A 13,348-nucleotide genomic window follows, 5' to 3' on the forward strand; every position below is an offset into this window, starting at 1 on the left:
ATAAAAGAAATTATACAAAGAGATCCCATGTAACCTTTACCTAGTTTCTCCCAGTAGTAACATCTTGCAAAACTCTACTACAAGATCACTGCCAGGAGATAGACATTGACAGTCGTTTGCTTTTTAATTGTCTTCTCCTTCTAGTCTTGTATTAAAGAAAGGAAAGAAAGGAGGGAGGGAGGAAGGGAGGAAAGAAGGAGGGAAAAGGAAGAGAGAAAGAAGACAGAAGGAAAACAGAAAATTTGTATCCAGGGTCTTTTGTGAATGTGGTTCTGTGAATTTGGCTGTCATCAGGGATCTTCTCCTTGGCTGCTGAAAGAACGTCACTATGTTGGGTGCATTTAGCAGAGGAATACTGGGAATAGAACCAAAACAGTGGTGATCGGTGGTATTCTGCTATACATCAGAGGCTAAAGGATGCCCCCCTCCCATGTGCGTTTGTGAGTCTTGTTCTGTCCAAGGGCTGGAATAATAGCAAGGTCTGCGCAAGTCAGAGCTGCCAGAGTTGATTTGGTAATTCTCAAGGAATACAGGCTACTTTTTCTCACTGACAGAAAAAGAACATAAAATTTTATGTCACTGTTGACCAAGTAAGTTGATACTTTTGTGAAGCATGACAAATGGTTCATAAACTACCAGTCACATTTTATAGTCTGAATATTTTTGGACTGAAATACAGTGAACAAATACTAGGAAGTGACCTGTTCTGGGGGGTGGGGGTGGGCATAGGGGAAGGAGGAGTTTCTCCCTCAAGCTGTTTCCTCTTGTCGGCGTGATCCTCTTGACATCTGGCTGGGGACGCTATCCTCTCAGATTGGTGGATTCAGACTGATCAGTGAAGCTAAGGGTGATGTTTCCTGTTACCACTTGGTCTATGAAAAGATTTTGGAAAAAAGCAAACTTGTTTTGAAATGAATTTTGCTTATAAACCACCCTCTTCGGGTGTTTTTTAGTATGTTAGTCACAATTGCACGACGTGTGATTTCTCAGATGGTCACACGAGCACTCTTTAACGGTGGCAAAGTGGCACTCCACGAGAAAATCTTTACTGCCTTGAAAAGACTTTAAAATCACTTTTTCATCTGTAATGTCAATCCAAGTCTTCATGACGAGGTGAATTAAACCTGCACACGACTGGAGAATATCTTGGTGAAGTACAATTTAACCCTTAGTGCTGAATAGAAATCAGGATGAAAACCTGCCCTATTGTGTAAATGTCCCAGCTCCAACATAACACTGAGTGGAAGCGGCTGCTGTTTTATCCCTGTTCATGTGCAACTTATCAGCATTTTAAATAGCTTTAGCAGCTGCAGTGTTTCCTGATAAATTTCCCTCTACCCTTGGAAAGCACTGTCTTCATTCTTCACCCATAATTTTATGTAATGTGAAAGTCCCGGTGAGTTCCTTTGCCTTTGTGATGACTAAAGGAGAATAATTTTGTTTCTTTCATTTTTATTGCTGTGTAATACAACCACCAGACAGAAAAGTGCATGCAACACAAATATTCAGTATCACAGATAATTACAAAATGAAAACCTGTGTGGTGACCCCTGAGATCACACGGTGGAAACTTGCCAGAACCTGTAAGTCTTCTCTTATCCCTTTCCAGTCACAGCCCCTCCTCTGGCCCAGAGGCAGCTGCTCTTCTGACCTTTGTGATCACGTCCCGGCTTTTCTTCGTAATTCTGCTCTTTTGTTTGTGGGGGTATGCATTCCCGAACAAGACAGTTTAGTCGCGCCTGTTTTTGAACTTTATGTATAAATGAATTATGCCAAATGTACTCCTTTATTATGTCCTGCCTCTGTTATTCAACATTCTGTTTGTGAGAATCGTTCATGTTTTGGGGTGTAGCCACAGTACATTCATCCTCACTACTGTACAGTGTTGTGTTGAATTTATAGTCAAGATGTACAGCGGTTTATGGAATGGAGTTAGGTTTTGGCCACTATGAGCAGTGCTGCTGCATGGGTGCATGCGTCGCCCTAGGGCGACCAGGAGTGGATTTGCTGGATCACGGGAGTCTGAATCAAGTCTGTTAAATACTACAATATAGTTTCCTAGGCACTTGTCCCGCTTAGACTCTCACCAGCAAAGTACAAGAGCCCGGGTCGACTCAGCCCTACGCGGTGGAGGGGTGGGTTTGCTCAAGACGACTGCTCTGCAAAGGAGGCTGCTCTGCCAGCACTCTTCATGGACTCCTTGGGGATATCGTTCAAGACAGGAGTTTTAGCCCTGGCCGGTTTGGCTCCGCGGTTGGAGCGTCAGCCTGCAGACCAGAGGGTCCCGGGTTCGGTTCCCATTAGGGGCATATACAAAATAAATAAAAAAGACAGGAGTTTTACAACTGAATTTCAGTAATGTTTAAAAAGGGTACAGAAGGCCTGGCCAGTTTGGCTCAGCGGTTGAGCCTCAGCCTGCGGACCAGAGAGTCCCAGGTTCGGTTCCCGCTAGGGGCACGTACCACCAAAATAAATAAATAAATAAAAAAAACACAGTTCTATAAAAATAAAATAATAAAAAGAGTACAGAAAAGGACCTAGGGGAGCTGCCCCACTTTCCCTACCAAGGGGTATGTGCTCACCAAATCTCAGACATTTTGTCAAGCTGGGTGGTGGTTTCTCCCTATGGCTCTATTTGTGTTTCTGTGATTACTAAGATTGGGTTCCTTTCAGGTGTTTATGAGTCATTTAGATTTTTTCCTTTTGAAATGCTCCTCTAAGGCTTTGTCTATTTTTGCACTTTCCTTTCGGATTTGTAGGAATTCTTTATATATTCTGGACACTCGTCTTTTGTCAGTAACATGTATCAACGAGAGTATATTTTCTTGCTCTGCTTTGCCACAGATATATTTATGTCACTGAGGACCTATTTATAAACTTTTAAACAAATTTATAATGGAATCTTTTTGATTCAAATATAATATTGAAGGACTTTTGTTAGTGGAATTTACTTTAAATTTACTCTTAAGAGCCATAGGGAAAGTCATACTGTCACCAGAAAGGGGACCGGCCCAGAGCGGGTTTCCCTCAGGAGGGCCAACAGTGTGGGGCTCTTTCCACGCAGGAGAGATTTCACAGCACAAGTCCTGGTGAGTTTGAGGGTACGTTTAGTAAAGCTGGGGCCAGTGAACCAGGAAGGGCTTAGGACAGAAGCAGCAACAGGAGAAGGCCGAGGCGGGGCTGCTTTGGCCCTCTAGAAATGTCCCAGGAGAGAAAGAAGCCTGGGCAGGGCTGTTTTGCATTAAGAAGTCAGAGAAAAGGGGGACTCAGGGACAGGTCCAGGGGATTAGCCCAGGATGAGCCGCAGCTGCCCACTGCTCCTCCGGTTGCAAGTCTCCTGGGGGACCGTTAGTGTTGAGGGGCGCCTGTGGGGGGAGGGGAGGGGCGGGAAAGGCGCTGGTGTGCTCCTAGGAGGGAGAGCTCACTCTGGGCCCTTAGTTTTGAGGGTTTTTAAAGGCTGGGAGTTTAGGGGAGACTGAGGGGAGCTCTCAATAGAATGTTCATCAGCTTTTCCAGGTGTACCCTTTCAGGGTCCTGGTCTCCACTGATTGGTCGGCGCCACGACAAGGGGTCATTCGTCAGCTCGTCCTGGCAGTTGCCTACCTGGTTTTGCTGCTTTTCTGGGCCTGAAGCTGAAATGCACCTGGGACTTAGATGTTACTTCTGGGGAGGTGGCCTTCTATGTCTGCTGTATGTTGCTCGGCCAGTTTTTTCCGGCTGTTTCCCCATTCTACTTGCCAAGGAATTTTCCTAGCTTCTTACAGTTGGAAAATCAGTTTATATTTTCCTGATTCCATTATTTGGTGTAGATTGTGGCTTTTGAAAGTGACCTAGGACAGTACTTTGTCAGCTTTCTATTATAGTCTTATGTATATATTCTAACACTTACCATATGTACTGCATTCTTCATTTTTCAGTAGGGCATCACAAGCTACTACTAGGCACAAATTAAAATAGAATATAAAAGGAGAAGTTTTAACAGAGAAATCTGTGTTAAGGACCAGAAGAAAAATTATTAATTAGGGTTGACAGCTGTAAAGTAATACTTTTTCTTACCCATTTGAAGGGATGGAAATAGAAACATTATTTCTTTTCTTCTTAAAAATAATTTGTTTTGTGAAAAAAAAAAAAAAAAAAAGACACATACGGTGGTTCCCCCTTATCCACCGGGGATGTGTTGTTCCAAGACCTTCAGTAGATGCCTGAAATTTCGAGTAGTACCAAACCCTACCTAAAACTGTTTTTTTCCTGTATATACACACCTTTTCATTTAAAGAAAGCACTATACAGCCTTTCTTTGGCATATCCGAATTGCTTCCATACTCCTCTTGTGCTTTGGGCCATAATTAAATAAAGTAGAAGTGACTTGAACACAGGCACGGAGATACTGGGACAGCCCATCTGATGACTGAGCGGTTACTGAGTGACTAATAGTCAAATACGTTGAACAAAGGATGATTCACCTTGGAGGAGACTGAGGACAGTTGGAGATTTCATCAGGCTACTAGAACAACACACCATTTAAAAAGTTATGAATTTTTATTTCTGGAATTTTCCATTTAACATTTTTCGGACATTCGTTGACAGTGGTAACTGAAACGTCAGAAAACAGACTATGTATCAGGAGGGACTACTGTGTTCATTCGCACATTTAACCAAAATAGGAAAAAACAAAACAAAAGAAAAGAAAAGTAACTCCATATTTGACCACCCAGAGGTCACCATTGCTGCTGTTACACTGAGCGTGATTCCAGTCATCTGTCTTTGCTATACACGTACAGGTAATTACGTAACTCAGAAAGGGCACTACACACTGCATCACCCTTTCTCAGTGTGTTTTCTAAGGGCAGGTACCACACCAGCTAGAGGTAACCTACAGGGAGATTCCTGGTGGTAACCAGCGGCCACTCCCTCCTCACCTCTTTTTTCTTTTTGCACTTTTAAGAGAAATATGGAGACAGAAGATAGGAAAGGAGAATGTGATGATTTGTATTTGTGCTTCACCAAACCACTGAGAAAAGGCTTTCCGAGAGGAAAACCATGCTCAGAATTAAGTGCACAATTGAAGCAGGTCCCAGAAAAGTGATGCCTTGAAGGAACTATATTAAGGAACCAATATTTCCTAAAGTGTGTGCCGTAGGGTGTGAAAAGGTACATGAAAAAGTGTTTTGTGGTCAAGAAAGTGTGGGAAATGCTGAGGTTAGCCAAGCCAGACAGGTTTCTTCAGTGAAGGAGGCTGCGTCTCTGGCGTAGGGGAGGGGGGCAGGCAGCGGTTCCCAGACATCCAGCCCTTTCTTCACAGAGAATCACCCAAGTCCAGTCCTCTTAGAAAACTCTGGGAAAAGCTTATTTGACTCTAGTATATTGTACTTTAAAGTTAGTATATATAAATAATTTTTTAAATACAAAGCTTGTTTTCTGATTATAAAAATAAGACACATTCACCATACAATATTTGTTAAATAGTTAAAGGTAGGGTGAACAAAATTAAAATCACCCATAATTACACCATTGAAGATAGCCAATATTTGGTTTATTTTGATGTAGTTTTTCCTAGACCATTGTCTGTGTGCGTGCATGCATGTGTGCATGCGTGTGTGTGTGTGTGCATGTGTGTATAAAAACATAGAGCTGTCATGTGTATTTTTTTAAATCTTGGATAAAGAACACTTTATTAATTAGAGAAAAATTTTAGTCCCTATGATGGAGTACATATAGAGTTTCTTTTTTTAAAAAAAACCATTGCTTTATAAAAACCTTTTGACTGTGAAACAATTTTAGATAATTTTGTAAATATGGTACGGATTAATTCTCATATTCCCTTCATTCAGCCTCCCCTAATGTTAACACTGTGTAGAGGTTTACTTAAGGTTTTTCTGTCTGTAACTAACTTTTGTTTCATTCTGCACGCAGGCTTTGGATTTTCAGTTTGTAAAGCACGCCCTCCCTTCTTTCTTCCTAGGTTACTATCACAACAGCACCAAAGTGGCTGTGAAAACCCTGAAGCCAGGCACCATGTCTGTGCAGGCATTCCTGGAGGAAGCCAGCCTCATGAAGACCCTTCAGCATGACAAGCTGGTGAGGCTGTACGCCGTGGTCACTAAGGAGGAGCCCATCTACATCATCACGGAGTACATGGCCAAGGGTGAGGCACCCCGAGCCCCGCGCTGCTGAAAGACTTAACCCCCAAAAAGTAAAATGTCTAAATGTTCAGAGAATGCTCAACTAATTTTAGATGTAAAACAGCATGCTCACCAATGAACAATCAGAAAATATGGGAAAACAAAGGTTTTCTTAAACCACACCCTTGTAAATTATCCGTGTTATAAAATTAATATCCCGTCTTTCTGTTTTCCCTGCATTCATCTCCATACTTATGTTAGCCCCGAGAACAGTACCCAGGACCTACTAGGGCCCCAGTAAATATTTATCAGATAAATAAATATATATTTATTATTATATGTTTAAAATATGAGTTCTCAAAATCCTAAAAATCGTTTCTTTTCCTCCGTAGCGTTATCTAAATGTTCAGGGTGTCCCTTTAAAATGTGACCATTTTAAAACTTGTTGAGACTGAATGCCTGTGTGACCACAGTCTCACTGAAGGGGAGGGTCAAGAGCTTTTCTTCCCCTGGCTTTCTCTGTCAGATAAAAGAATTTGCGTCATCACAGGTCTCCCTCCAGTTCAGCATACATATTGATAAACTGCTAAACGATGTTTTTAAAAATCAGAAGAAATGAAGGAAGAAAAGCAACATAAGCAGTAATCCAGAATTAACCTTCATTTCCTGAAAAAATGATTATCGTGTGCTATCCGAGCTGGATAGGTTAGAAAGATGCATATTACATTTCCTTAATATAGATTGAAACTTCGGAGTATTAGGCACTCAGAAGCCTTAAAAAAAAAAAGATATTCTTAAAATAAATAAATAAATAAATAAATAAAACTTAGCCCTTATGGCTTCAGTTGCTGTAGCCCAGAAACCAGTCTCAGGATTATATCCTTTGTAGGAGTTCAGTAAATACTAGTCGAATGAACTCATTTGTAGTGTTATTAATCATAAATATAAGTACGCGTTTCTCCAAATAACGCCTAACCTTTGTTGAACACTTACTGTACAGCGGTTCTCAGTCCCTTCCCTGGGCCACGTCTCCCATCTTCCCAGCAGTCTGAGGGCTCCGTAGCATTGTGGGTGCGGTAGCAGAACATTTGCCGCGCACTTGTGACCTGCCAAGTGCCATGGCACAGGCTTGAATCTGTCCTCACAAGGATTATGATATAGGACATGCCCACTGCGTGGGGACTTCGACCCGGCTCAGTCGCTTGCCCACGCTGCTCTCAGAGTGGCTGTAAAGGGGAATAGGCAGGTCTTGTTTTAGAGACGAGGCCGTAGGAAGCAGGAGGGTTTTTCTGTGGGCACAGTCCCTTTGAGGTGGATCTAACGTTTTCCCAAGCAGTGTGTTCATCAAATCCTCATTGAGCACCTTTGGCATGTGCCAAGTTCTATGCTTTGCTGGACATAGATAGGAGCCAGCTGGCTGAGTAGCTGCAAAGGGCAAGGCCACTGTGAGGTTCATTGGCTTCTGTCTCAGAAGCTCTGACAATCAGGTGGCTGCAGTAAGTGTGTCCTGGTGGCAGGTACAAAGTGCTCTGAAATGCATCGCTGTCAGGCACCAGTAGCGAGAAAGGCAGTGTCCGACATCACCCTTTCTTACCTGGAGCACATGTGCATTTCAAATCAGGTCAAAGGTAGCAGGTCAGAGGGGACTGGGTTTGACCAACCTCAGGAAAAGGCACTATAACCATACAGAAGTGAAAAGCCAGGAGTAATGATCATTTGAATTTTATTTGTTTTCTGTTTCTTTGGAACTGCACTAACTTGTTCCTCCATCAACAGGCAGTTTGCTGGATTTCCTGAAGAGTGACGAAGGGGGCAAAGTGCTGCTTCCAAAACTAATTGACTTTTCTGCTCAGGTGAAGTATGAAAAAGGCAGTGTGTGTGTAAATGTGCACAGACCTCCCCTGCTCCAGTTTCCTGACGGATTGTTCCAGAGAAGGCATTGCTGTGGACTGCTTCCCAGCAGTGGTTATGTGTACACTTCCTCAGAGACACCTGGGTGTTTTACACAGTGTGTGCACATGTGTCGTTTTGACTTTGGATGTCATCTTCTTTAATACAAATCAGTCTCTTTATACTTGCATTTATTTCTTCACAAGTGATAGAAAAATGCAGCTGAACTGATCACTTTGTGCTGCATTTGAGGGAAGCAGTTCCGCGCAGTGTACCTTCTAAGGGATGCACAGGTGGTATTTGAGTTACTAATCCGATGTACTGATGCCTTTAAGTCCTCAGTGTTCTTGAAAACACAGGAACAATATTTCTTTCCTACTCTATCCCCTTTCAATCTTTCTTGTTGGATATACCTTTAAGATTTTGAGAAATATTTGTTTATAATGTTTCTAGAACTAGCCGAGAAGTTGCAAATTTGTTTACGTTGAAATCACATGCTTCCTGAGTGTACTTAGGAGCAGAGGGAGGTTACCCAGAAACCCAGCAAAGTCCCTGGTATACCAAGGAAATGTACATTGGAATGATGCCAGCTACTGAATTTTAAGTTTCATTGTGTTTATTAGTCATGTTCAGTAATTTGTTTGTTTCTCGGTATTGGCCACGGATGGTTCATGTAGGGAAGGCCATGTATCATAGAAACCAAAGTAGCATGGAGATTTCTAGAGGTTGTAGGAAAGGGCAGTCTTTATGATCTTCATTTCTTACTCCCATTTCTTCTCCCAGACCCTCTTTTAAATTTATTTATTTTTATTTTATTTTAATCCTTACACTAGGATATTTTTTCCATTGATTTGTAGACAGAGTGGGAGGAAAGGAGGGAGAGAGAGAGAGAGACATCAATGTGAGAGAGATAGGTCTGTTGGTTGCCTCCCGCACAACCCCAACCAGGGCCAGGAATCGAACCTGCAACCCAAGTATGTGCCCTTGACCAGGGATGGAACCCGCGACCCTTTGGTCCTTAGGCTGACGCTCTAACCGCTGAACCAAACCAGTCAGGCAGACCCTCTTTTAGTTGGGAAGTATTGAGGCCTTCTTGGTAGATGAGACCAAGGGAACGGATGAGTACGTCTAAGTCAGGTGCGTAGAGAGTTGTGGCCGAGCTGGAGTCTCCTCTGAAGACTGGAGTTCGTGCCGTGGCTCTGCCACTCGATAGCCATGCCATTTCCAGGAGGTATTTTCCCTCTTTGGGTTATTTTATTCATCTGTCAAATGGGAATGGGAATGCCTGCTTTAAGGCATATTGTGGAGGGTCAAATCAAACGAGCTCCTTGGACACAGGCACTTCAGAGCTTGTCAGTGGAAGCTGAGGACGCCTTGGGGGAAACAGTCCCCATCATTCCAGTGCAGGTGTACGCTGAAGTCGTTCTGCTCAGCCCTCATCTCATTGACCAGAACTTGAGGAGTTTTGTAGGTTCCTTGTCTGAGTAGGAGATTCCAATGTCATCTGGAACTCCAACATCTAATATGGAAAGAAACAAAATTTCTGCGGTGCAACTGGAGGAAGGGAAGGACCCAGCAGCCCTGATTTCTTAGTCCTCTCTAACTCTCTGAGCTGGCCCTCAGACGCTCTGCGGCCCCAGGACCACAGTTACAAAAACCATTGCTCTGTGGTAAGAGGAGGAATGACTTGGATGGTGCAGTTCTAGATCCTCCGTAGATAGGGAGTCAGCAGTGGAGAAAGCAGAAGTCTGGTAAACTGTCACACTTGACACAGGCCCTCTGCCTGGGGTTGTGACTTGGGCATCCCCTATTGGGTGACAAGACGAGGAGTGTAGTGAAGCTTTGTCGCCTGCTCCTCAGAAAGGGAAAGGGGCTGGTGGGGGTGTAGAAAACTGAGACAGGTGGTCTGGGGAACCCAGTGGTCATAGTCATTCTCTGATCTGTGCCTACAGTTGTGTAGGGTAGAAATCATGCAAATTAGGGTGTGTTCTATACCCGGAGAAGGACTTGATTTTGCTACGTGGGTATTCTGTGTTTGATTTTGCATAGCTTATCTCAGAACACATCTTGACATAGTGAAGTCTTAAGTCAAGGCCTCTGTATCCTTTTTTTTTTTTGTACGTGCCCCTAGCGGGAACTGAACCCAGGACACTCTGGTCCACAGGCTGACACTCCAACCGCTGAGCCAAACCAGCCAGGGCTGTATCTGTTCTTTAACTTTGTAAATTACCAGTGTCATTACAAAGGGTAAATTTTTCTGACTTAGAAGAGAATTTGGGGGGGGGGGAGTTATTTTCTACACCTTTATAGCTTGCAAAATAAATTATCGCAGAGGCTGGCATTGGCCATGACTTTCAAATTGTAGGTTTCAGGAGGAGCTGAGGAGCAATCAGGGCCACTACCGCTGGCCTCTGTCTAAGCCAGTGTAGGTAGTCCGCTCGTGCTGTGTTGGCTCTTGTGTATCTGCCTCCGGGTTTCCTAGCAGTGGCGACTGAGTAGAACTGGTGAAAATCTAAGAACGCAGAGTGTTAGGTGGCAGTAGGCGTGTCAGCAGTCCGCAGCCCCCAGAAGTCCCTAAGCAGGTGGGTTCAGCACTAAACACATTTTCTTTACAACCAAATACCATCTCCTTTTGAGTTTATCTCTGTTCATGGTGCAAACCTCACCCAGTCCTTCCTTCAAGGTGGAGCTCCTGGGATCACCTGCTGCCTCACCCTTAATTATCATCTGCTTTATTAGCTTGTGGATTTTCTTATTGTAACATCAATAACATGACGAGAGGGCCTGGACCTCAGTCTGAAAGCACGTACCTTATACATCTGCTTGCTGTTAACCACACCCAGTGACCGGTCCTGCTGTGACATTTACTGCCGGTTCCCTTTATGACTGGTACTACCCAGCCCCCTTCCTCCTTCATGCACCTAACTGCAAGGATCTCTCTGTGCTAAGAAGTCGTCTCCGAATTGTTTCTCCTTTTCCTCTCCATCATGCTCCACTAGTCAACCTTGTCACTTGTCCATAGTGAATAATATGAGAAGAGTGAATATTACTAAAGCTGGCCCGAGGTGATAAGAGGATACCTAGTGCCAGATACCGGATAATACAGCCTTTCCTGTGCTTTTGATCCACTTAGACTGTTGAGAGTGGAAATGGGGTAAAGCAGCAGTATTATATACGTCCACTTGGTATTTGAACTCTAAACAATTAGGCTATGTAATATGTTTATGCTTTCTTTCATTAGCATTGTTAATCGCAGCAATCACATCAGAGTTGGGAAACTAAGTGTTCACAAAGGATGTAGTTCAATTCAGCAGTTTTTTGCAATGAGAGTAGAAAAAAAACCGCTTACTGAATCCCAGCCCCAGAAGAAGGAGGGAACAGGAAGGGGCAGCGTTGGGACTTTTCCCACAGTCTCTCATCTGGCCTGTTCCCTCTCCCCACGCCCTACTTCCCCATGCTCTGCTTTCCCCTTACTATTCTCCCCTATGGCAACCGAGACAGGAAGTGGGGTGAGTGTACGTGGTCTTCCCGCAGTTCATGTGAGAGCTGATTTCATCACTTCCTGTCTCAGGCTGTGTTCGAAAAGGCATTTCTGAGCCCCCGTAATCCAGACTCTCCACACCGTCAGCCCCCCACTTTCCTCTCCATTGAATGGGGATCAGAAAATGCCAACCAAAGCCGTTTTACCCATTGCTTTTTATTCTTGTATTAAATGAAGCAATTTTGAGCTTTTTGGGCTGAGATAGGAAAGTTACCCTTTGCAAGGGGAGTTGATACTTTCAGAGCAAAGAGACTGCATAATTCTGTTCCAGCTTTGGCCTCATGTAAGAGAAGAAATGAACTTGGAAGGAGAAGGGGTTAAAATCTGCGAGCATTGCTTTAGCAGAAGCTGAAGTGAAATTGTAGACGTGTAAAACAGAGGAAAAAGAAGTGGGAAATTCACAGTCGCCATGTGGAGGTCAGAAAAGACATCTTTTAACTCAGGCCAAGCAAATCAAAGCATTTCTTGCGCTTTGGTGGCAACATCCCTGAAGTGTAAACATTACTGAAAATGAAATGGACAATTACGTATGAGTAAAACTGCAATAAAAACGGAAAAACCAGAGTTGTCCTAACAATCATGGCAAGAGGTGACATGTCTTTAACTCCTTGTAGTTGATAAAACACGTCTACTTCCAACATCTAATTTGAGCCCACAACCTTGAAAACACTTATATTGTCATTTAATACCTTTTACAAATGAGGAGGCGGCCTTGGACTTGTCCAGGGTTATAGGGCTGGTAGGTGGAATTGCTGGACTCGATCCTGGGTCTTCTGACTTTAGATAACGGGTTCTCTCCTCCGCACCACTGCGTGCCATGGTCACTTCGCACCTTACACTGTGCAAACAGGCATTTCCCCGCTTTACGAATTTTGCTTATCAAAATTGATATCCTCAGGTTTTTCCCCAAAAAAGTCTCTATTGCGAAGAAATATCACGTAGTGATTATGTTCAAGATACGTTTTGTCCCCTAGTACTACATTTTAAGCCATATTTAAGTTGGAAATTGCTAAAACGAGGAAGGCAGGGAAACCTCCGTCCACCTCCATGTAATTCTCAACCTTTTTGAGTAGGAAGGCCTTTGACATCATAACTTTTGGAGTATCCCCTCATTTTAGTATCTGCTAACTGAGACAACAGTATGTATAGACTAGGAGTTCCTTGTAATAACTCTAGGTTGGGATCCACCAGTCTGTTGATGGTAAATCAGGTCTGAAATGTCTGGGCGGGGCGGTGTTCTGAGGAAGTTGCTAGAGTACTTTCCAGTACCATCAGATGTGGATCACCTCGTTTTGTCTCTTTGTAAAGAACTTGTAAGATTTCTCCTTTGCAGCTCTCGACTCTCCTCCACTCTGTTCCCACCCCCCAATAATAAGGCAACAACTTTATTTTCAAAACCTTTACTAATATTAACCCTTGATTGACAGTCTCGTGACATTTAATTTACTTACAGTGAGGGGAGAATTATACTGAGATGCTGAATCAGATTCGGTGACAAGAGGAAGCCTCAGGTGACATACTTGGCTAGCACTCCATCCAAGAAAGCCAGGCCAGGTCCTCTCCTGTCATGTTTACTCTTACCTCTTCGGTGGGAATTCTCATACCTGAATCTATATTGGGGCCCCACATACCCAATTCTTTCGAGCAAGGGCCTCCTCAAGGAGAGATGGCCAGTGCCTAAGAGATAATTAATTCCATAAAATAGTCTGAGCTGGACACCATTCTGGCTGAAGAGGCCACATGGCCACCAGGAGGTGATGACCCCACTGTGCATCATTAAAGAGCCATTGTTGGG

The 13,348-nt window shown here is 43.5% G+C and overlaps 1 protein-coding gene across 4 annotated transcripts in view; it reads left to right on the top strand.

Annotated features, from left to right (window-relative positions):
- LYN (LYN proto-oncogene, Src family tyrosine kinase) overlaps positions 1-13,348 on the top strand; it is a 125,479-nt gene that overhangs the window by 76,110 nt on the left and 36,021 nt on the right. For all 4 annotated transcript variants that reach the window (XM_036263653.1, XM_036263656.1, XM_036263654.1 and 1 more), the window contains exons 9-10: positions 5,963-6,145; positions 7,899-7,975. In XM_036263653.1, coding sequence (XP_036119546.1) covers positions 5,963-6,145; positions 7,899-7,975 — 260 coding nt within the window. The remainder of the gene's footprint in view (positions 1-5,962; positions 6,146-7,898; positions 7,976-13,348) is intronic.

The sequence above is a fragment of the Molossus molossus genome, unplaced genomic scaffold, assembly GCF_014108415.1.
Source record: "Molossus molossus isolate mMolMol1 unplaced genomic scaffold, mMolMol1.p scaffold_m16_p_16, whole genome shotgun sequence".
Classification (NCBI taxonomy): Eukaryota; Metazoa; Chordata; class Mammalia; order Chiroptera; family Molossidae; genus Molossus; species Molossus molossus.